We start from the raw sequence: 25,378 nt of genomic DNA, 5'->3' as shown, positions 1-25,378 counted from the left end.
TCTCTGCTTCCTCTCCACAGGTACACTAAGATGAAAACTGCCACCAACATTTACATCTTCAACCTAGCTCTGGCCGACTCGCTCTACCTCGCCACGTTACCTTTCCAGGTAGGCTGTCGTTTGTTTATAATGTCACAGTGACGTTTGTTTCTAAAGATCTATGCACACTATCTATGCTTTTAATGTTTGTTTGTGAGAATAAGTCTTCATGAGTGAAAAAAGATGACTAGTTTGATTGGATCAGCGTTTGTTAGCATGTTAAAGTTAATCCAGTGTCATGGTCTGAGTTAACCTCCGTACTGAGATTAACATAATCCAATAAACAATTTCAACACGTGTCCGTTCACTTTGAAAACTATGTACAGCATAGACATATATGCTGATGAATAATTAACTATGACTCGAGATATTTGCTAAATGTTTTAATGTTTTAGTGTCAATATTATTTTTTTCAGCAACAAGCAGTGGCTGAAATAACAGGTGATTTATTTTATATCATTTTAAAAGAAGACGTAACAAAAAGTTTTTAAATAACATTAAATCATAACATGTTACATTTATTCTGTTTTTATTTTACATAAATGCTGTACATGAATTAATTTAACAGTAACATAACCAACTTATCATCTGCATTGTTTCACCATGAATTATATTCAGAGGGTCCAGCTCTGATAGTGGGGTCTCCTAACCCTCTTCCCCTGGTCAGGGGTCTGTAACCTTTACTCTACAAGGAACCATTTAACCTCATCTCACCTGGATTAAAGTCCTCCTGGAGCCATAAATACCTTCTCTATGAAGACAATACAGTGGATTACATTATATATAATTATATAGAATAATGTTTGATTTAATTTATATTGATTATGTAAATGGAAACTTAAAAACAGTTTAATGTATATGAAAGTCTATAAAAAGTAACATGAATATAATAACACATGATCATGTGATCAACACATGCTAATTACTCATTTCATAAAACATACATATTTAACCTGTACATTGGTGGTTAAATGAATCTGTTCCCACACAATTAAAATCTGTATTTTCTTCCAGAAATAGTGTTTTTGTTGGTTTAGTTTCTTACCAGGGATTTAAAACTTAAGGTTAGTCACAGGTGGAGGAAAGTTGATGGTCTGTAGATGTTGTAGGAATGTGCTGAGTCATTGTACAACGTGATTTATTTTAGGTTAATAAATTATTATATCATGATTTTATTTGTCATTAATCATTAATAACCTCTGTAAAAAAAATAACTATTTCAATAGTTTTTTTTAAAGCAATAGGGAGCCATTGTATTAGAGTCAAAGGGCCACATTAGGCCCCAGAGCCACAGGTTGCAGACCCCTGCTCTGAGAGAACCACAGCTGAACATCTGTCCTGGTATCATAGTCCATCAGTTCTGGTCTCCATGATGGTTCTGATGAGGATTGTTCCCACGCTGTTCTCAGGGTACTGATGTGTTTCTGGGTTTCTGGCCGTTCGGTAACGCTCTGTGTAAGGCGGTGGTTTCCATCGACTACTACAACATGTTCACCAGCATATTCACGCTGACCGTGATGAGCATGGACCGCTACGTGGCCGTGTGCCACCCCGTCAAAGCCCTGGACATGAGGACCCCACATAAGGCCAAGGTACGGAAATGTTTGTGTCATAAACGTATTTCCTCCTTTAACTGTAGCTCTAACATTTCTCTGTGTTCCCCAGGTGGTGAATATCTGTGTGTGGGTGTTAGCGTCGGCCTTCGGCGTTCCAGCGATGGTGATGGGGAACGTAGAGGAAGAGCATGACGGTGAGTTATTACCACAGATTAACTCCACCGGGTTCATGTTTAAAGCTCCATGAGATAGAGTTGAGGAGGTTCATTAAACTCTACAAACGTCTCCTCCACTTCCTTCATGGCTCAGTCCATGCAGTGGACTGGTGGCTATGTGCTAAGCTAACAAACATGAGGGAAAATAAATCACAACATTCTTCAAATGTGAGTAATTCTTCACAATATACAAGACTGTCAGCCAGGTCTGATACGTGTCATTAGGTAAGCAGATCACTTTCACGTTGCTGCTAAACATCTTCTGAGAAACATCTCCCACTATCAGTGTGTGAGGTTGTTGCTTAGGCTAACCGTGTAGCTTTTGTTTCTTCTGTCAGTTCCAGAAGGTTGTGTGTTGTTTTTGGTTATGCAACAGTGTCCAGTTCTACATGAAACTGGGTTTGTGATTTGGTGATACTTCTGCCTTTAACAGATGTCAGACAAGGGAGTTGATGTTGAAGCTGTGGTCTGGGAAGGGAGTGCAGGCCAGTCCGTCTCATTATTGAGGTCAGGGCGCTTTTCCCTTTGAAGAGGACGTGACTTTCTCGAGGCTTAGCTCCGACAGGATTCCAGGGATTATGAGCAGGAACAGGATCATTCTTAGCTCTGATAGCTTTGTCTGCCCAGGCTGGTAGCAAGTTAGCTTTATCCTCTTGGCTGTTTTGAAACAGTTGTTTCATTCCCATCCACAGTGTTTATGAACCTCAATGTTGACTTGTATACCTTGCACTGTAGTCTCCAGTTCAGTCTTTAGGAGAACACTGATGCTTTCTTCTGATAGTTCGCTTATAGCTAGTTAACGTTTTACTGGTGATATGATGAATATATTTTTTCAAATGATACCATCCTATTGTAGGGTCTAATGTGTTGCCATCATAATGTGACCTTTGACCTATGAAAGGATGAGCTCTCTAATCCCTGCAGCAGGGGTTTGCAGGTGCTCCTCAGGTGGCACAGTAAAGAACAAACACTCATTGTTAGCTTGCTAGCGTGCTAACAACAGCCTCCTGTTTTATTCATGCAGGGCTCTGTCTGAACTTATCACCTTATTATTACCTTTAATATCACACACAGCTAGGAACATCAAACACTTAGTATTGTAGTGTTAGCTGGTCATTAGATAGAATGGACACCAGATTCACCATAACACCTGTGTGTGTGTGTGTGTGTGTGTGTGTGTGTGTGTGTGTGTGTGTGTGCGTGCGTGCGTGCGTGCGTGCGTGCGTGCGTGCGTGTGTGTGTGTGTGTGCGTGTGTGCGTGTGTGTGTGTGTGTGTGTGTGTGTGCGTATGTGTGTGTGTGTGTGTGCGTATGTGTGTGTGTGTGTGTGTGTGTGTGTGTGTGTGTGTGTGTGTGTGTGCGTATGTGTGTGTGTGTGCGTATGTGTGTGTGTGTGTGTGTGTGTGTGTGTGTGTGTGTGTGTGTGTGTGTGCGTATGTGTGTGTGTGTGTGTGTGTGTGTGGTGTGTGTGTGTGTGTGTGTGCGTATGTGTGTGTGTGTGTGTGTGTGTGTGTGTGTGTGTGTGTGTGTGTGTGTGCGTATGTGTGTGTGTGTGCGTATGTGTGTGTGTGTGTGTGTGTGTGTGTGTGTGTGTGTGTGTGTGCGTATGTGTGTGTGTGTGTGTGTGTGTGAGTATGTGTGTGTGTGTGTGTGTGTGTGTGTGTGTGTGTGTGTGTGTGTGTGTGTGTGTGTGTGTGTGTGTGTGTGCGGTTTTATTGGACTAACTATCTTTAATCCACTAACTCCTGGTGAAAAGTGTGTCACTCAAGCTCATCAGATTGTTGTCTTTTAACAGTTTTATTTCCATTCAACGCTAACTATTATTAGCACAGTAACCGTGTCGTTTGCCAGCCAGGTAATCAACTGAAACGACATAAAACAAACACACCCACAACATTAACAACGCGGACATATTATCGACTGTATGAACTGCACACATGAACATTTAAGGTAGTTCACACAGGTTTAACATCTACACATTAACTCACCAGCTCAGCTTTAACAGTCCAAACAGAGACTTCTGTACAAATGAAATCTGGCAGGTCAACACTTACGCGTGTAACACACATCACGCCCCAAAAAAAATACAGAAAAATGCAGTAATTCCTCAACATAAATGCAGGGGGTTTGGTTGGTGATAAATAATAAAATATACACCAACATGTAAAAACTAGGAGAACTCCACACGTGTGTGTGTTAAGATGATGGTGTATATTATAATAGAGATCATAGCTGATATTAAATAATATTTTTAAAAAAGCATCATTCATATGAATAAATCTTATTAAACTGACTTTCTTTATATATGATGTGTTAACTAGGGGTTAATTAGTCCTACAGTTACTGTCTGATTTTGACTATTATTAGATATCAAAACGATCAGAAAATTCAGCCTTTTTTAGCTTTTATTCCTCTGGAACATTTGTTGCCATGACAACAGAACAAACTCTCCCTTTGCTATAATCCATAAAGGCCTGATTGGCTGCTGATGAGAGCCAATAATTGTTTGAAGGAGAAATGCAGAGGTTTAAACAGAGGCTGTGAGCACTTCCTCTACATACAGTCATTGGTGATTCCATTTTCTCTGCAAAGGCAGTTTTTATTTAATAATCAGCTTTAATGCTATGTGATATTTTTTTGTCCCAACGTGAGAAACATTGTGCTGTACCCTGACTATCTGCTGAATCTTTATTCATCTATGCTCTCCTCCTCCTACACTATTAATGGCTCACAGTGTCTGAAAAGCTTTGATATGCAACATCTCACACAGTATAACCACACACACACACACACACAGCGTGTGTGTGTGCAGCGCTGCTTTTTCCCATCTGATCTTCTCTCCTCCTGGTAACCATCACCTGTAGTTTAATCATTAAAATGCGTTACAGCTGCTTTCCAGGAAATCACACTGAACTCTCTTTGTTCTAATGAGACATCACATGATGTTCTAGTGGTTAACCTCCTCTATCTTCACTCCATCACAGCCTCATTACATCTGCACGCTAATGCTAACGCTAGCAGCTGGACTTTAATGGATCACACTGATTATCATGAGAAATGACAGCGTTTAGAGGGAATATCAAACACTTACTGCACAGACGTGAGTGAAGTATTATTATTTATTATATTTAACATCTGCGTCCTGAAAACTATTCAAATAAAATATTTCAAAAGAAATATGAAACACCCACTGCACAGATGTGAAGCATGTGGGGGAGACGTGATTATTAATTGATTATCATCTCATACAGCTATAGGGATTGTTGTAACTTTAGTTTATCTTCATATTATGGATCAGTCTGTTAACCTCTGTTTTTTTACAATCTTTTTTCCATTTCCAATATCCTACAGTACCTATAAGTTTGAAAGTGTCAGCATTTTGTGCTTTTCATAACCCAAATGACTAAACATCGCTATTTCCTGGTACGGCAGAGACGCTGCACAGTCTCACTCCGCTGTAAGGCAGGAGGAGGAGCCAGGAGGAGGCCACACCCCCTCCCAAAAGCACATTGCTGCTCTGCCTCTGTTCCCATAGCCCTAACCCTAACCCTTTTGTTAGATGATAAACACTTGTTCATGTGGATCTTATTGTTGTGTTTCTTTCTTATTATGGATTTTATATTTTGATAAGTGCATTGAGATGACTTTGTTGGAAATTGCTTTATACAAATAAAATTGAATTGAATTGAATTTACACTTGACAGCAGAAACATATGAAATGGTCATTGGTGTTGACATTGGTGGTCTCGATTTGCAACACCCTGCCTACCCAACCCTAGTGGTCAGGGCACGTCACTGGAGCATGTACAGCACTCAATACTTAGTTGGTTTTGTCTGAATTACTGCAGCAGTGGGCGTGGCATGGAGTGGATCAGTCTGTGGTACTGATCAGGTGTTGAAAGCCCAGGTTGTTCTGATAGTGACCTTCAGCTCTTCTACATTGTTGGGTCTGGTGTCTCACATCTTCTTCTTCACAATACCTCATAGATGTTCTATGTGGTGAAGGTCAGGCCAGTTTGATGACCAATCAAGAACAGGGATACCATGGTCCTTAAACCAGGTACTGGTAGCTTTAGCACTGTGTGCAGGTGTTAGGTCCTGATGGAAAATGAAATGTGCATCTCCATAAAGTTGGTCAGCAGCAGGAAGCATGAAGTGCTCTAAAACTTCTTGGTAGTTGACCTTGCACCTAAGGAACCACAGTGGACCAACACCGGCACATGACATGGCACCTCAAACCATCACTGACTGTGGAAACTTTACACTCCACCTCAAGCAACGTGGATTCTGTTCCTCTCCTCTCTTCCTCCAGACTCTGGGACCTTGATCCCCAAAGAACATGCTAAATGTCCTTTGATCAGAGAACATCACTTTGGACCACTCAGCAGCAGTGGCCCTCACCTGGGCCGTGGGATGTTATTTGCACATTCTAGTCTAACTACTGTTTATATTTATACTTATGTTTATACTTATTGTCATCTCTTCTAGTTGATTGTTTATTATTGAATGTTTTCACTATTGGAGAGAGCACAGTTGACCGAGTCAAATTCCTCGTGTGTACAACATACACTTGGCGAATAAAGATGATTCTGATTCTGATTCTGATGTTGAGCAAGTCCCTTAACCCCGAACAGCTCCGCTGGTTGGCGCAAAATGGCTGCCAACTGTCCCCTCAGGGATGGTTAGTGAATTTCTCCATTGTGAGAACAATAAAGCATAATAAATTTTTAAAAAAAATTAACAGCGACTCCAAGGACTGTAAAATTAGCCCATGTCCGCTCTAGCGGTTAAGTTAATGCTATTATACGGTAGCATATAAGTAGGTTTTGAGTTTACTTTTAAAGGTATAGAGAGTAGCAGCCTCCTGTACTGAGACTGAGAGCTGGTTCTAAAGGGGAGGAGCCTGATAGCTGAATGCTCCGCCTCCTGTTCTACTTCTAGATACTTTAGGAACTTCTAGAAGACCATCAGACTGAGAGCAGAGTGATCTACCTGGACGATAGGACACTAACAGGTCTCTATAGACATACAGGAGCTAGATCATGTAGATCTTTGTATGCTAACAGGATGATTTTAAACTCTATTCTAGATTTTACAGGAAGTCAATGAAGAGAAGCCAATACTGTAGAAATATGTTCTCTCCTGTTAGTACCTGTTAGTATTCTAGCTGCAGCATTCTGAATTAACTGGAGACTTTTTAGTGAGTTACTAGGACATCCTGACAGTATAGAGTTATAATAATCTAATCTAGATGTAACACATGCATGGATTAGTTTTTCAGCATCACTCTGGGTCAAGATATTCCTGATTTTATAGATATTACAGAGGTAGAAGAAGGCTGTCCTTGTGATTTGTGCTGAGGACAGATTATTAACATGAACAAAGTGGTTCTGTCTGATAGGTAGGATTTAAACCAACCCAGCGCTGTTTCTTTAATCCCAGTCTCTGCAGCAGTAGATGATGATCCACTGTATCAAAGGCTGCACTGAGATCTAAGATCACCAGAACTGAGACCAACCCTCTGTCTGAGGCTAAGAGGAGATCATTGGTTACTGTTACTAAGACAGTCTCTGTGCTGTGATTGGCTCTAAAGCCAGACTGAAAGCTCTCTATAAATTGTTCCTATGAAGGTGATCACATAGTTGACCTGTGATGACTTTTTCAATAATTTTGTAAATAAAAGGTAGATTAGATATTGGTCTATAAATGGATCAATGGTTGTTTTTTAAGGAGAGGTTTGATTACAGTGGTTTTAAAGGCCTGTGGTTCATAACCTGTTACTAGAGATGTGTTAATCCACTTCATCATATTAGTGCTGATTAGTGGAAGAACATCTTTAAATAGTGGAGATGGGATTTGATCTAAAAGACAGGTTGTTGGTTTAGAAGCACTAACTATTGAGGTCAGTTCAGATAGACCAATTAGAGTGAAACTATGTAAATAAAAGCTGCATGTTGGGGATTTTTCAGGAGCTGCTTTGTTTAATAAAGTATTGAACACTCCTGCAGGGAGGACATTAGCTTTGTTTCTAATTGTTAGAATTTTATCAGTAAAGAAGTTGACATGAATAGAGGGTTCAACAGAGCTGTGGCTTTTGGTGGGCGTGGCTACAGTGTTGAATAGAAGCCATGGATTGTTTTTGTTTTCCTCTATTAAAGTTGAATAATAGGAAATTCTAGCTTTGCGAAGTGCTTTTTTTAATAAGTTAACAAGCTCTTTCTCCAAGCAATATGAACTACCATGTTTGACGACAGCCACTTCCTTTCTAATTTCCACGATGCCTGTTTTAAAAGACGCAATTCAGAATTATACCAGGGAGCAACCTTTTTATGACATATCGTCTTCTTTTTAAGCGAAGCAACAGCATCCAGAGCTGTGTGCAGTGACATCATTGCACTAGACAATCTATTTTCTCTGTTGTTAGACATTGATTACTACTCTGTTGAGATATCATATGGATCAGAGGTAAGCAATGATGGAACTAAATCTTTAAATCTAGCTACAGCTTTTTCTGACAGTGTAATGTGATCAGCTTAGAGTTATGAACGTAGACTGTTCACATCACTAATGATTAGTCACATATATGCATTGGTCCGAGGCTCACACGCTCTGGATATATGAACAATATACTGTTTTTATAAACTATTTTCATGTGGGAATGTAAGAAAAAATCTGATTTGTTTCACTTCATAGCATAAATGTTACTATTTATTGGGATGTAAAACTATTTTTCTTTATGTGTCTTCATTTTTATGTTGGACCCAAAGTTTGGGTTTCTTTCACCACTCGTAAATCCTTTACGTGAGATTATTGTAGCTTAGCTCTGTGTCTATAATTATTTATTGTTTATTGGTTTTCTGAATGATGTGTGGCCCTTTAGCCTGGTTGCTAACTACTAAGATCTATCTACAAAGGTGGCACAGATGTAACATAGCTAGCAGGCGGCACCTTGTTTATGTTTTTAACCAATGACATACCAGATATTTATTCAACACTGCTCTTAGCCAATCAGATGTTCTGACAGGAGAGAATCAAACATGTGGACTGGTGGCTACATGCTAAGCTAACAAATATGTGAAACTGATGGCTACATGCTAAGCTAACAAACGTGGAACTGGTGGCTATGTGCTAAGCTAACAAACATGTGGACTGGTCTCTGGTTCTTTGTCTGAATAAATATACGTGTTGACATGCTGTGAAATCTGGTTTTATTAAAGATTTATTAAAAGTGGTTGAGGTTAAAAACCAAGACATTTCCTGGTGCTAATAGGCTTTCAGAGACCAGCTGTTCACAGCACGGGTACGACTGGGGCTGATTTGCTCATTTATTGAGTTAAATGTTGTAGCTCAGAGGGAAACGGGCGGCCTAGTGTTTGGTATTGATCCAGTCTGAGCCTGCAGATACAAACTAATCCCATCATCATTTTTATTAGTCTACTCTACGCTCTACGCTCTACCAACTGCCAGGAACAGTCTGCACTTCTCCACACCTTTCATTTATTAAAACAGGACCTGTTTCACCTCCTGCTCTTTGGCTTTAAAAGATGAACTCATGAGCAGGTCCATATATTATTAATACATATATTAATCTATGGATTAATCCATAGATTCATAGTTCTATAGATTCACCTTCTCATATTACACTGCTGTATTATTATTCTCCTTCATTTACCATTTCTAAATCCTTTTAAATCTTTCTAATTTGTATGCTAATCTCAGTTTTCATCCATTAATCTAATTTCCACATCGTTCTTCTGTGATTCACGCCTGATCTTCATTTTTCTTTTCATTTCATCTCTGGGCTCGTCTCATTGGTTCATTTTAATATCTTTATTGCTTAATTACATTTCATTATACACACGGTTGTTCTTTCACTCCTGTCATTGGATCTAATATTAATATCACACACACACACACACACATGTCCCAGATCAGTCCTTATACGTCTGATTTTAGCCGCTGACTCTGAGTGTAGAGACATTTCTACCAAAACAAAGATATTGTTGATTTTCCTGTTGACATAAAAATCATATTTACTATAGAGGAATATCCTTATTAGAGTATTTATACTTTATATTACTCATTGTCTTTCAAGTCACTGCTAAATGTGACACTCCACAGGATTATCAGACATTATTTATTAGTTTTAGACGTTATTTACCACATGTAACAGCTGTAAATTAGAGCCTGATTCATTCAGGGTTTTTGGAGCCGATACCAGATATTTCGAGGCTTAAAAAGCTGATAAATCACCCGATAACTGATAAATCAGCCAATATATGAAAGAAGAACTTTAACTCATTCAGTACCAGCCGTTTTTGAGCATTTTGACTGATTTTAAAGACCCACAGAATATTTTCTACTATGACTATCTGAAATCTGACACCAGATTCTGAAAGATTGAAGCCTCTACTTTAAGCAAAACTCAAAATTTGTTTCTGGCTCGTTTTGTTCTTGTGTAATCAGCCGTTGAATAGAGCAAGTTTTACACAAATCTTCAGTTTCAGAGCAAAAAGCTGAGAAAAAAGCCTGTCAGTGACTTTAAAGCTATTTTTTTTCTTTAGTGACAACTCTAACATCTGAACATTGTTTCCTTATGTAAAACATTAAAAAAAAAACTATTTTTATTTATCTATCTGGGTCAGAGTTGAATGTATTTCTTACTGTATTTTGGCGTTCCTCCAACTTTCTCTCCCGTCAGTCTGCACACAGACGTAACTTCCTCTTCCTCCCAGACATACAGAGTGTCACTGTGTTCCACGTTTTTTTATTGTTTTATCTCACTATCGCCACATTATCCATGAGTTCCACACATGCTCTAGTCGAAGTGTGCACTGCTGTGCATGTTCTATGTTAGTATGTGGAGCTGTGAGCTGCTGGATACGTCACAATATCACTCTGTAGCGCCATAATCTCACTCGTTCCTGCTTCTCACTCCTTTGCTGGGGAGCATCAGTGGCTAATCTCTCATCTAAAGGTGCACTGCTGCCATCTTCAGGGCACAGTTGGTCACTACAACACCCCACAGCTTAGATATTGATAAGAGACCTCCGCCAGGGTGTTTTCTAGTAATACCCGCGAAAAAACACAAATGACGAGTTATCTCGTCAATGGGACTGAGTGAGTTAATAAACACAGGATAGAGAGAAAGACATATCTTAATAATATCAATGAGTTATTTATGCTGAAGCAAACATATACTTTACTTTTTTTTTTTTTTACTTAAAACAAAGGGTTTAAACTAGATTTTAATGAACAATGTAACGGATTTCAATGTAAAACATTAAATTACTAGTAAAAGTATTTTGAGTTGGTTGAAGGTTTTCATTCTAAATATATTTATTAGTTTTATTGTTAGATTTGGTGTTGATTTAGTTACTTTAGTTCGTTAGTAACAGGTGAGGCGCCACCTGTGACACGTTGCTCTAATCGGTCAACTGTTGTAAAGCCAGGCTGTCGGCCAATCAGAGCAGAGATAGATCACAGTGGCGAGAAGTAAAGTCACCAAAATAACTGATTGTTTTTAAAGAATTGACTGTGAATTGAACATAAAAGGTTGTGTCAGAGGAAGTAGGTGTTGATACAAATGTTTTTATTCCCAATAACAACATGTGATGGAGTGTTTATTCATAGATAAAGTTCACTCTTAAACATGTAATTTACATTAATATTTACACCTTTCTGATCGTAGTGTTTGATCACAAACACTTTAGTTTTTAGTTGAGTTTTAAGCTTTTATTTCCTTCATTCTACCTGTTTGTGTTTTATTTTAACGTGCAGCTGATTGATCCAAACCAACAACACAAATGTGTAAATTAGGTGTAAATATTAAAGAATGTCAATATATTGATCGGGACAATCATCCATAAAAATCCTCCAGGAAGAGATTTTACATTAAAAAAGAGCCAAAATAAACAAACTTTACCGTTTAAAACCTCATATAATGTTGATATGGTTTCTTCATCAATTCAACGAGTAAAAAACAACGGTTTCAAAAACAAAGCCCTTCTCTGTCATTTCTATTTTTATTAAATCCGGTTATTTGAAGGGTGGGAAAAATAATAAGAGCAGAGGAAATGTGTGAGTGTTGTATGTGAAGCTGTGATGGTGGTTTCACCAAAGTAACAAGATGTGACGAGTTGGAGTCAAAGGACAAGAAGATCCATTCAGTGAAGGTTATGTTTTATCCTGTATTCGTCCCACAAAGGGGACATTTCAGCAGCAGATAAATAGGAATATATATATACTGTATATATATATATATATATATATATATATATATATATATATATATATATATACATGGACCTGTACACAGTATGGATAGAAAGAGGGAAAACATGTTGCAAGAAAGAAAATTGCACAATTAAAACAATGAATCAGAATATATATATATATATATATATATATATATATATATATATATAACATTTGTCCACAGCATTCGGCTGTTTCCTGACATAGTAAGAGTAAAGGGAAAAGATAAATAAAAATAAGCACGCTGGTTGCAGGCTGTGGGCTACACAGTCGCCCAGTTTCTTGTTTTTTGTTCTGTATTAAGCTGTGGGCTTAGTCTGACTGATTAAACAGCTGCTTGTAATTATCATATGAATTTAAAGCATTGTTTAAAGGCTGCTGACGCGTTCTGTGGCTGAACAGAGTTCTCAGTATTGCCTCATCCAATTCTACTTGAGGATATTGGGTTGGACAGGCATCCTGCAATGTGACGCTTCAGATTGGTGATGGCCATGATTTATGCCCATAATGTCTGGGGGTCGATCATCTTAAGGAGGCACTGAATGACCCGTGTATGAATTGCTGTATCCTGCCACTCTCTGTGAGAGAGAACAGGCTGCGTAAAATGGAGAATCTACAGTATGGGAGAGACCTCCCACCTTATGGCGTACCTGCCAGTAAACAGGTGAAGTGAAAAAAACTCAATGTGCTTTACATGATAAAACATTCAGTTGTTTAAAATCAATAAGAACATTTAAAATCATCAGTAAAATCAACTCAAATCATCAACAAACACATTACAACATGATATATAAGTAATGTTGTTATGTTATAAGCAACCCGTTATATTGACGCACTCGTGCTGCACCACCCTTTGCTGTGCCGCCTTCCTCTCCCTTTTTAGAGGAGCTGACAAAGTGCTAGAACAATCCGTATGCACCTGTCTGCCAGGATAAGGATGCAAGAATGCTAGCCTCATTGCGCAACGCTGACGAACATGGCCTGCTTCACATGCCTCCTGTGGACCAGTGTATCACGGCGCTAGTCCTCTCTCCAGATGAAGTGCTGAAGGACAGGGTCTCTTGCCCTAGCCCGCAGTGCAGGGTTACAGACAGTCTTCTCTCCAAGTCATACGATACAGCAGCCCGCATGGCCCACATGGGAAACTCCCTCTCTGTGCTCCTCCTTGCCCAGTCGAGAATCTTACAGGGCATGGGCGCAGGGACTGAATTAGATGACATAAATGATGTGGCTCTGGAGGAGTTTGCAAAAACGTTGAATGAGCTCGGCCGCTTGATGTCTACCTTAGTTGCTACATGATGTCAGGTATGGCTTGCCCAGGCAGCTATGTCTGACGTTTGGAGAAAGGCGCTGCGCAACTTCCTGTTGTGCCTGGTTGGTTGTTTGGGCCAGAAGCAAAGAAGGCTTTGGAGCACAGAAAGCAATCACCCCAGGCTTCAAAAGCCTGGGGTCAACGTAGTAAGGGCATGGCACTCTAGTCGCTCCCGGCACCTCAACCCCCCACTGCCTAAGCCCTGGCACCGTGATCAAGTGGTTGTGGGTGGCTGGCAACACAAGTCCATTGGTGAGCGGTTGCCCAACCGCCAGCCCCAGCAGGCACGGAGACGCAGTTGGCGCCCCCCCAAACCCCTAAATAATACACACACAACCTGAAGCTTTGGGGCCGGTGGTGGGCAGATTTTCTCAGCGGCACCTGGAATATTGGGAGATCCATGGACACAATGCATGGGTTTTTACAACACTGTCCCAAGGTTACAGGTTGCAGTTCTATCGAAGGCCCCCACCACCTTCAGGGGTCAGGGTGACGTCAGTCACAGACCCTATGAAGGCCAGATGTTTGTCACAAGAGGTGGCCAAACTTTTGGATAAAGGAGCCATCACTGTAGTCTACCCACGTTAACAGGGTTTTATTCCACCTACTTTCTGGTTCCAAAAAAAGACGGTTCTCTCAGACCTTTACTAGACCTCGGGTCTGAACAGGTATCTACAAATCTTACCATTTTGGTATATCTCCATAGATCTGAAAGATGCCTAATTTCACGTGCCAATCCACCCAGAGCACCGACAATATCTCTGCTTTGCCTATCAGGGCCAGGTGTACGAGTTTGCCATCCTGCCATTCAGTCTGCCTCTGGCTTCTCGCGTATTCACAAGATGTGCGAGGGCAGCCTTAACAACACTGTTACTTGTCAGGGGTGAAGATCCTCCCTTACCTCGACAACTGGCTCATTTAAAAGAAAAGGGAGGCGGAACAAGTGACTATAAGGGTTCTGTCTCATATCGAGGCCTTAGGCATGTCAGTGAATTACGAAATGAGCTCTCTGCATCCAATCCAGCAGACCACCTTTATCGGCATGGCTCTGGATTTCGTGACGATGCAGGCACAACCGTCTATTCAGAGGGCGGAGAGGATCCACAGCCTTGTGCAGTCTTTCCGTCTGGGGACAAGGCTGACAGTTCAAACATGGCTCAGACTGATGGGAATGTTGACTTCAGTCTTGCCCTAACCCTAACCCTCGCCCACTTCAGAGATAGTTCAACAACCTTCATATCAACCCCTCTCGGCACAAGGGGGTTAAGATCATGGTTACCCGCAGGTGCTTGGGTTATCTCCGCAGATGAAGAGATGACACATTCCTGTTAAATGGGGTCCCTCTCGGCTCAGTGCCAGCGAGACGGGAGGTGGTGACAACAGATACCTCGCCTCAGTGCTGGGCAGAGCCAGATTCAATAAATGAACTACACTAGGCAGATTGTATTTTTTGGGCCCCCCTCCATCGATGTTATTTATGAATTGAAATCTACTACTTACCAAAGTTACTAATAAGAAGTTAATTTGTAATTTTTTTTTTCTTTTTTGGTCCCTCTGTCTGGGCTCCTCCTGCCAATCGGGCCCCAGGCACATGCCTAGTTGGCCTTTGTGTTAATCTGGTTCTAGGGCTGGTGCGCAGTGTGGCAAAAGAGGTGAGTACAGAGAGTTTGGGGCCCCCAGTGGAGAGAACGCCATATCAATGTGTTAAAACTGCGAGCTGTACACTTGGCGCTGAAGCACTTCTTGCCCTTTCTCAGGGGAAAGCACGTGCTTGTACGGATGTACAGTACCTTGTCGGTGTATCACATCAATCATCGGGGGGGACCAGATCCTTACAGTCCCTGAAGGAGGCCCAGCGACTGTGGTCATGGGCTTATCCTCTTTTTGCCTCATTGAGAGCGATGCACCTGCCGCGCAGAGTGAACACTGTGGTGGATTCTCTCTCTCGTCAGAAACTGCCCCCTGGGGAGTAGAGATTGCACCCCCAGGTGGTACAGATGATCTGGGAACAGTATGGGGAAGCCCAGGTAGATCTGTTAGCTTCAAGGAGTACAACCCACTGTCCACTGTGGTTCTCCCTGGCAGTGACCAGTGCCCCACTTGGGATGGATTCCCTAGCCATCTGCTCGTCCAGCGGTCTCCTTTACGCATTTCCTCCAATCCCCTTCTTGTTGACCATGCTTCACAGGGTGAGATTATCGGCTCACAGGGTTTCTTTGGTGGCCCCCAAGTGGCCCTCAGGACCATGATATTCAGTGCTTCAAAGAGGACAGGGACCCTTGGCAGCTTCCATCGAGGGTGGATGAGAAGGTTTGGTATCCATCCCCAAACCTTCTTTGGCTTTGGGTCTGGCCATTGATATGTGACACCTCGCAAAACTGGTGTATACAAATTGCTTGGCGACCTTTTCATCTTGGTGCAGCGAGTGGAGCTTAGATCTTGTGCCCTGTACAGTACATACTTCATTATTTGTAGTGCTTATTTGACACCGGCCGTGCAGCCTCCACTTTAAAGGTGCATGTGGCCTCAATATCCCTTAACCATAACTGTATAGATGGCAGGCCAGTTGGTTCACATCATTGGGTACCATAGTTTCTGTGTGGTGTCAAGAGATTACGCTCACCGAGGGTGAAGCGTGCAGCTGCTTGGGATCTACTTCTGCAGGCTTTGAGCAGGGAGCCTTTTGAACCTATGGTTATCATAGTGTTCTAATTAATTGATATATATAATTAGTGTAATGTTATAGGAGTGCAGAAAGAAGTAATCAGACACTGTGAAATCATACTTTAGCCTGTGACAGAAACAGGACGACTAAAACAAAGAAAGTTTAGGGGAGGTTTGTAGTTTGGGAGACAGAGATTTAGCACGTATAGAAGAACAGAGGGTGGAATAAACACACACACACACACACACACACACACAGAACACTGGTAGAAAATGTGGGATGAAATAAAGTGAGAGAGTTGAAGTTTTACTGGTGTTATGGTGAATCTGGTGTCCATTCTATCTAATGACCAGCTAACGCTACAATATTAATATTACACAACTTGTGTATTGAGTGCATTCAGGTTTTAATATGTCTACGACTAATGAAGGTCAAAACAATCTCACTGAGGGGGTGGGGCTTAATAAGGTCAATCCTCCCAATGCTTCAAATCATGTATAAATAAAGATAGAAACATTCCAATGATGCTGTGAGCTCAGTGAGGAGAGTAACAATTAATAACTTGTGTGTTAATGAGCAAATGTTAGCCACTAATTGTCCTGATGAATAAAGAACCAGGACTCATGAATCCTCTGAGAACTCAAAGGACTCATAAAGTCACCAAACTCTCCGTAAACACGGGAAGATTAAAGGATTAAAGCATGAACTCTCAGGACCCAGGTCTGGTATCTCTGGACTCACTAAAAACTGTAAAGACTTACTCAGGGTTTCCGGATACGTCTCCGCTGCGTCACGGCACCGATCCGGTATTTCACCGCTGTCCGCCGTCCGGTAATTCACACCGGTTGCACTTGAGTGCGCCGTGGTGCGCTCCGGTTGAACGACTGTAACGTCACGAGACAGAGCAGTTCTCATGATATTTATATAATCGTGCGAGAACGCAGTTAAATGTATGTGTTCTAAACGCAGCAATAAACAGATAAACAGGTCAGTGTTCCTAACGAAGGAGAACAAGAAGGTTGGACTCTGGATTTGGACACATTTTTTATCAACAACCAACAGAGAAGAGATAAAACTGTAAAACCAGTAAAACATTAATTAAATTCAAGTTGCTGCAGAGAGGAAACAATATCGTGAATGTGAGTTTGTTTTTACACATTATGACGTTTTGGTGATGGAGTTACTTGAACTAAAATCTGAAGTGTTTTATTTTGAAAAGTAACCTGATATTTTATTGCGGAGTACGTGCTTAATTTCCTGTTTAGCTTCATTTGCTCTGTGCTGATTGGTCTGTCAGAAATAGAAGTCCTGTGTACATCTGGTGGAGACACTGGACGACCACATCTGTGAAGAAGCAGACACGCAGCGCAGCGGACTGGAGGACATTAATACATAGACTAAAGTAGAAACCTATCAGCTCTGGTGACGCGGTGGTGACGTAACGCTGTGGAGCCTCATCCAGTGGAAATTGGGGGTCAAAGAACCAAAGTAACGGACTCATTAGACTCAGAATAGAAAACAATGAGGACTTAATGGATCAGGTAAAGGACAGGTCTCATAACTCTCTAATAAACCCTCAGAACTGCATGTTTTAATGACTCAGAACAACCTTGATCCATAAAAAGAATCACATTTACCAGTAGTAAGTACTTAATACTGCCCCCTACAGACGTGTTAGGGTACTGTTAGATTGGTCATTGATGGAGCTGTTTAATCACAGTCTGTTGATGGTTTGAGACGTGATGAGTCATGATTCACTGAACAGTTATGTGAACGCTGACATTTGTAAATGTGAAGAATCAGTGATCCACGTCTTACTAATGGCTGCTAAAAGCTGCTATTGATGGAGTCTGACCTTTAATAACGTGTAGAAGAAGAAAAACGCTGGGATGGAGGAGAGCAGCTCCTGGTGGTTCTGTGCTTCATCTCCTCACAGAACACCAGTAATAGGTCTTTGTTTTAGCCACCAGCCAATGCTAACAGCTAACACCACCAGCTAACACTAACCTCAGGACCTTCTTCCAAATCCGAGCGATATTGCAGTTTGTCCTGAGTCACAGTCCTACTGATCCACGGAGTAACACAAACATGTCCACGTGTGACTGAGCTATGTTAGCCACATTAGCTTTGTTAGCTACATTAGCCATGTTAGCCACGTTAGCATGTCTGCAGCAGATGTAAAATGATGGCTGTTAAAGCCTCTAACATTATAACATTAGGACAGGAAAGTGTCTGTTTTTGTATGTTTTTATTCTCATATTGTGTGTTTTTGTTGTTGTCTAGTGCTTTTTAACACTTTGTATGTTTATGGTTGTCATTTTATGTATTTTTCTCTCATTATGACTCTGTTCACTCAGACTTTTATGTGTTCTTCTCGACTGTACAGCTCACTGCTGCCCCTAGGGGGGAACAGGTGGAAGTGCAGAAACAATGGAAATAATGCAACGTCATGTGACCTCCCTTCAAACAACGCAACTTAGTGTTTATAGTGATTCCAGCAACTCAATCATGTGACCTGAGTCACTAAAAGCCTTAAAGTTGAACATTTTGAACTTTCACGCGTTCCTCCAATAAGCAACTATAGTGTGTGTGTGTGTGTGTGCGTGTGTGAGTGTGTGTGTGTGTGTGTGTTATGGGGTGGATCGCTTCTAAACAACAGCCTGAAAAACTGGGCCCAAGACTGAAGGAAAATGGTGAAAAAACCGCAGGGAGGCCCTTCAGAACCCAATTCGGGTTTGGAAGAGGTCAAGGAGATGATACGCGAGGGTCTACAAAACTGTTGAGATAAAGTCGTTGGAAAAGACGCTGGAAAACTCACTGGAAAACCTACAAAGCGAAGCAAAGGTACTGAAAGAAAAGAATGAAAGAAATGCTGAAGAGATAAAATTGTTGAACGCCAGGGTTGAACAGCTGGAACAAAAGGAAAGAGAGAAAGATGTCATCATCACAGGCCTAAAGATAAAACCCAGGAGTTACGCAAGAAACAAAATCGATTGAACAACAGGTCATTGACTACCTGGAGTCGAAGGACATTGTCCTGAACCCTGACAACATCAACTCCTGCCATCTCCTGCCAAGGAAAAATGATAACAGAGCTGTAAAAAAATAACCTTCACGAATATGAAATTCAAAGGACAACTACTGAGGCAAGGAAATAAACTGAAGGGAACAAAGGTGTACATCAATGAAAACCTGACGAAACAAAATGCAAGCATTGCATGGAAGGCACGCCAAATAAAAAAAGGAGGAAAGATTGTGAAGACGTGGTCAAAAAACTGCAGGATTTATATCCTGGAAGAAGAGGACGGAAAACCAGTTCTCATCAAAACGATGGAAAACTTGGGAAAATACGAAGGATCCACCTAAACAACAACATTACTGATGGTAATCATGGATATGGACCCAGATCTATATAAACACTGGAAACAAAACTCAGACTGTGATTATTTTACGGAGACTGAATTAAATGTGGAAACCAAGAGTAAAAAAGGTCTGTCATTTATTCATTTCAATTGCTAGGTGGTGGGGTGATTAAGGATTACATTAAATTTAAATTCAAAGTGTTTATTGTCATATGTGCAGTTAGAAACATGTTTTCCTGTACAATGGAATTACTACCTTGCTTATGAACTAAGATATAATAATGTGTTTATACAAGTTAAATCTAACAGTGGAAAATACAACACTGCCAATAGAACTAACAACAGCAGTTAGAAACACGCTTATGAACTAAGATATATTACATTAAAATACTACCTTGCTTGTGAACTAGGATATAATAATGTTTATACAAGTTGGATCTAACAGTGGAGAATACAACACTGCCAATAGAACTAACAACAGCTGGATTACCCTTGATGTAGAGACAAAACAAGTGGTGACATTATGGATGAAAAGGGAAAAACCTTCCAAACACCTTCGAAAGAGGAACTGTTCTTGAACTGGAGGAATGCTAACAACGTCTGGCAGGGAACAAGGCCAACACGAACAAAGATAGAGAGGAGGAGGAATAAAAACAAGACAACACTGACTACAGATGAGAATACACAAAAAAGGACGGTTCAGAAGAACTCAAGAATGTTTGACCAGAGAGACATGTAAACCCATGTAAATTTGCGATGGTAAAACAGGGGACGGGACCCGGATAAGCAAACTGCTTCTCTCGTCTCTTTTTTCGGCATGTACAAAAAAAAAAAAAGTGAATGTAACCATGTCGGAAATAAACTGAATAAATAAATAAATAAAATAAATAAATGTGCACCAGTCTATCGAACGCGTAAACAAACGCGTTCCCTGTCTGATCTACATTTCCCATAGACTTAGAATGGGTAGACGGGCACAATGCACAAGTCACGTCTGCATGTGTGTTTGTAGACGTGTTAACGTGTTAACATGTTTGCAGAAGCTTTAATATGCATAAACATTCAAGCGTATACACACCTACGTCACACCTGGATGTTCACCTAACAAACATAAATATATCAGTCACACGTAGACGCAGGTGTGACGTGAGTGAAGCTATAGTGATCAGGTGACCTTCACTATGTAGCACCGTCTACATGAGATGTAAACACAACATATTAGGCATGTAAGTGTGTGTGTGTGTGTGTGTGTGTGTGTGTGCGCCACTGCGTTGGTTTCTACTCCTTGTTTCCACATAAAAAGTGAAATATTACAAACCATGAGCTTTGACGCAGACTTGTACAATGTGTTTGTTTCCTGTCATTAGTGAGAAATGTAGAGAGTTGGAGGCAGATGCCCACACACTGTGGAACACAATAAATCACAGAATAATGCTTTCATTCTTTCATTATCACTGGGATCCAGTTTAAACTGCACTAGTTATGATATTTCACATTTACACTGTAGTAGAAAATCAAATGTTTTAAATAAATGAATATGATCTTAATGTAATATTTGCATTCATACTTTTTAAATCAAAAGTTATACAGTTTTTTTTTATTATATTATATATTTATTTTATATAATGACTGAAAACATTCCATTGCTCAGATTCAACAGATTCTATATGAACAGACTTTTACATTAGAGCACTGACTTTAGGTCAGATAGCATGTATGCTAATGATGCTAATGATGCTATCAAAGCAAGGTGCTACTGAGCATCAAACTGACTCAGTGCTGATATTAAATCATTATTAAGTGTGTGGTCGAACCCTTTAATATTTTACAGTTTTCTTCTAACAAAGGTTTCTAATTTTATTTCTAATATTAATTGTAATTTTATTTCTACTTTGTCTCACAGCGGTCGAGTGTCTCATGGTTCTACCGGAGCCGAGGAGCTACTGGGACCCCGTGTTTGGAACCTGCATCTTCCTCTTCTCCTTCCTCATCCCCGTCGCCATCATTAGCATCTGCTACAGCCTGATGGTCAAACGTCTGCGCAGCGTGCGGATCCTGTCCGGTTCCAAGGAAAAGGACCGAAACCTGCGCCGCATCACTAGGATGGTCCTGGTGGTGGTGGCAACGTTTGTGGTGTGTTGGACCCCCATCCAGATCATGGTCCTGGCCCAATTTCTGGGCTTCAACCTCAGCAGCTTCTTCACGGTGGTCCTGTGGCACTTCTGCATCGCACTGGGTTACGTCAACAGCAGCCTGAACCCAGTGCTCTACGCATTCCTGGACGAGAACTTCAAGAGATGCTTCAGGGAGTTCTGCCAACCTTCTCCGTTCCGCCTGGACACGCAGCAGTCGGGGAGGATGAGAAGCATCGCCAGGGAGGTGGCGGCTGCCTACAGCTGCAAGGCCGGAGACAGCGGCGGGCCGGGGGGAGGGACACCCAACCCTGCATGACTAGGCGTGGAGCTGCCCCTAATGGGGGTGGACCCTTCACAGCGTGGAGAGACTCCAGGGACCGGAAACTCCAACACAGAACTGACTCAGATCACTGCTCTCTAGCGGCACGAGCCCTCCCGCCCTCCGACACGTCGACTGGCCTGGGGCGGGAGGGATGGTGACAAGGAGGATGGAGACGAACGCAAACGCATTTAGAAAGAATTTAGACTTTGTTTGGATGATTTAACACTCAACGCCTTGTTGGTGAAAGGTGCAGACGTAGAGGGAACAGAATCCGTGGTCAGAAAGGTTTTAGCTGCTATGATTTGACCAAGCTCGTAGGAAAACTTTCTGGGTTTAATGGACCACGAGAACAAGAAGATGTTGGCTGAAATAAAGACGCCAGGTTTCTGAAGTTTTCAATTAGTTTGTGAAATACACCAGCTTTATTTTGGTGCTGTGTTGGGATAAAGATCCCAGAGTTCTGTTTGCATCTCCTAACGGGCCTTTAAATGGTCGACGAGAACCAATGCTGCAGCATTTTTACTCTAACCCAGGGGTGTCCAATTCCGGTCCTCGAGGGCCACTATCCAGCATGTTTTAGATGTTTCCCTCTTCCAACACACCTGATTCAAATGATCAACTCCTCATCCAGCTCTGCAGAAGCCTGATAACGATTCTAATCATTTGAATCAGGTGTGTTGGAAGAGGGAAACATCTAAAACATGCTGGATAGTGGCCCTCGAGGACCGGAATTGGACACCCCTGCTCTAACCTATAAGGAGAGAAAAGGAGAATATGACTCCAGAATGTTAAACTGTCTTTAAAGGGGATCCTTTGTATAGCGTTTGTAAGATCTGTGGTGTGAAGAACCACACTGGGAGGGGTTTGTTGGACGTGGTTGTTTGTGTCAAGTCATAACGGAACGTCAAAGAAACGGTTCAGAGTATTGTTTGCCTGGTTTGTATGATGTAGATAATCAATTGATTACAGATGTAGGGTCTTTAAAAATGCTCAGCACGTTTTTCTCTGAGTAGTCCTGATCTGGATTTTGTTCATTAAATCCTCTAAACGTTTAAAAGCCACAAACTAGAGATGAAATGATTATGAAATTTGGCTGAACTTTGAGGAAAAGGGACTAAAGGGCTTGATGTGGACAGAGTTACCAGTTTATAATCAACCTTTGAACAGGTGCAGCGTTGGTCACATTCTGTACCTGTGTCTTCTTCAAACACCAAAAACATGTTTCACACGTATCTTCTCTGCACACACTTCTGTCCTGGAAATAACTGAATTTTTAGGATTCAGAGAAAAACGGATTCTGTGAAAAGACTCGTCTAGCCACGCTGGTCTTTACTGAGCATCAGAATCCTCAAACACTGGTTCTAGAAGTGTTGGTTGGTACCAGTGGTTCTAGTGGAGTGGTTTACGCTCCCACCATCAGCAGTGGAGCAGGAGGAAGGGGTCACGGTGCTTTGACTCCAGGGACAAAGGGGCTCTCTCTCTTCTTAGTGTCTTAAATCAGCCTTAAAACACAAACCACTGCAAAGATCTTCTTCATCCTGGACTGTTTAGAGCTTTAATTAAAGAAACAGAACATTTGGAGTTTGGGATTAAGAATGACTTATCTGAACTCAGAAATACAGTGAAATGAGATGTTTGACCCTCCAGTCACGTGTGTGGGCTGATATTATTGGACGTCTCTTTGATCATCGTTGACCTCTAAACTGTCCAGGCTCCAGGAATCATCTGTGTGTGTGGTTCTGTTTTAGGGTTCTTGTATCTGTGTCTCATTTGATAAGCTTGACGTGTTTGTAACAAGCATCAGGACGGTCGGTCGGTGACAGCGTTTTACTGTGAACTCTTTTTTTTAGTTAAACAGCAGCTGTTCTGTGTGGTTGTTTCTGCTGTAGAAGAAGAACATTCGTATTTCTCTGAACTTACATTGCCTTAAATATCCAGTAACGTGTGTAAGCGAAGCTCTGATGTTCTCTAGCTTTTAATGGTGCTTTGCTGTTAGCCAATGCTAATGCTAGTCCAGACCTGTGTTAATAAACACCTGAGGACAGAGTTCCTCTCACACACTCACGTTGAAGAACGCAGAATAATGTTGTTGTTGCAGAAACAAGGAGGTCCTTCCAAATGTATCTGTCACTTCACTTTTGTTTCTTTAGCTACACAATAATGCTAATGCTAATTAGGAATGGGAATCAAAAACTGGTTCTTTCTGAGAACCGTTCCCAGTAATCCAATTCCTAGGAATCGTTTGTTTGCTTGTATTTCAATTCTGCTTATCGCTTCCTCTTACTTCGCAAATACGTAACGATAAACTCCTCCAGGTCCTGCATATTGTGTTTATGCTAGCACCAAGTGAAGCTCCTCCCACTATATCGTTGTTTGCTGTCCACTGCAGAGAATCCACCTCCTCCACCCACAGCTGTGCTGTTTCTAGCGTCTCTGTTGCTACGCTAGTCACTTCCTGGTTCTGTACACTCACACTAAAGTTGCTTCTTGCACAAACTTTTCTTCTGAAAACAACAAACTTCAGCAAAAACACACACCTGGTCACCAGTTTATGACCTCATAACAAGTGATCAGACACTGGAGACGGACTGGTACTGATGGTTGTCTTTAGTTTGATCTTTCACACACACACATGCACACACACACACACACACACACTCACACACGCACACACACACACGCACGCACGCACGCACACGGCTGATGATGTAACAACAGGGACGGTGTCTCTGAAGGTCCATTTATAGAAATGTAAACAAAGACTAAAGTAAAGCTTTATCGTTTAAATACTTAAGAAGTGCAGCTGTACTTTTGGTTAATATTTTCTTTTTTACAGAAGAATTATTTGTTTTATGTCTGAATTAGTTTTGGATCAAGTTGTTCAAGTTCAAAAGGAGCACTGTAAATATTCTCAAATGTTTGTAGCCAAAATATTTCATATGTATAATAATAATTCATCAATTTTATATAGCGCTTTTGTATAAATTATTATACAGTGAAAACAATCTATAACTGGTGGATTAACAGAGCTGATATTTCTGGAGGAAATTAAAGAGACAAAGATAATATAATAAAGAGTTAACGTAAACAAATCAATTTGTATTATTTAATTCCATCACCCAGTGAGAATCCATGAGAGAATCGGTAAGGAATGGAATCAATAAGCAGTATCAATAATGGAATCGAAATCGCTAAATTCTTATCAAAGCAGGAAATCAGACATAAACATAGATCAAACATTACACGTGTATGATCACAGTAGGCGTGGTTGGTTATTACTATTACTGTATGTTATTGGTTCACATGGAATATATCACACACACGTAACAAAAAGATGAATAAACAGATTTACATCTGAACTAAGACTGAATGTAAAGAAAAACCCTACATTTGATGTTGGGAAAATCCACATTTTCAGTCAAAAAAAAACTGTTTGGATTTTTAAGAGAAAATAAATGAACTTTTTCTTAATTTTAAGGCTTGAGCACTGCATATAATTCACTCAAAAACTCACTG

At 40.9% G+C, this 25,378-nt stretch overlaps 1 protein-coding gene across 2 annotated transcripts; it reads left to right on the top strand.

Moving 5' to 3' along the window:
• Positions 1-22,363, top strand: oprl1 (opiate receptor-like 1). 2 transcript variants are annotated; one of them, XM_028451890.1, is made up of 5 exons: positions 35-108; positions 456-480; positions 1,449-1,631; positions 1,705-1,789; positions 21,309-22,363. In XM_028451890.1, the coding sequence occupies exons 3-5, from the start codon at positions 1,527-1,529 to the stop codon at positions 21,854-21,856; spliced, it is 738 nt and encodes a 245-aa protein (XP_028307691.1). In that variant the 5' UTR covers positions 35-108; positions 456-480; positions 1,449-1,526; the 3' UTR covers positions 21,857-22,363. The 2 variants fall into 2 exon arrangements, with proteins under 2 accessions (XP_028307692.1, XP_028307691.1); XM_028451891.1 differs by lacking the exon at positions 456-480 and having other exon boundaries at positions 1-108.
• The last annotated feature ends 3,015 nt before the right edge of the window (positions 22,364-25,378 follow it).

Source organism: Gouania willdenowi, chromosome 7 (assembly GCF_900634775.1).
Source record: "Gouania willdenowi chromosome 7, fGouWil2.1, whole genome shotgun sequence".
Lineage (NCBI taxonomy): Eukaryota > Metazoa > Chordata > Actinopteri > Blenniiformes > Gobiesocidae > Gouania > Gouania willdenowi.
The sequence above is the reverse complement of the archived record's forward strand: the minus strand, read 5'-3'. Positions and strand labels throughout refer to the sequence as shown.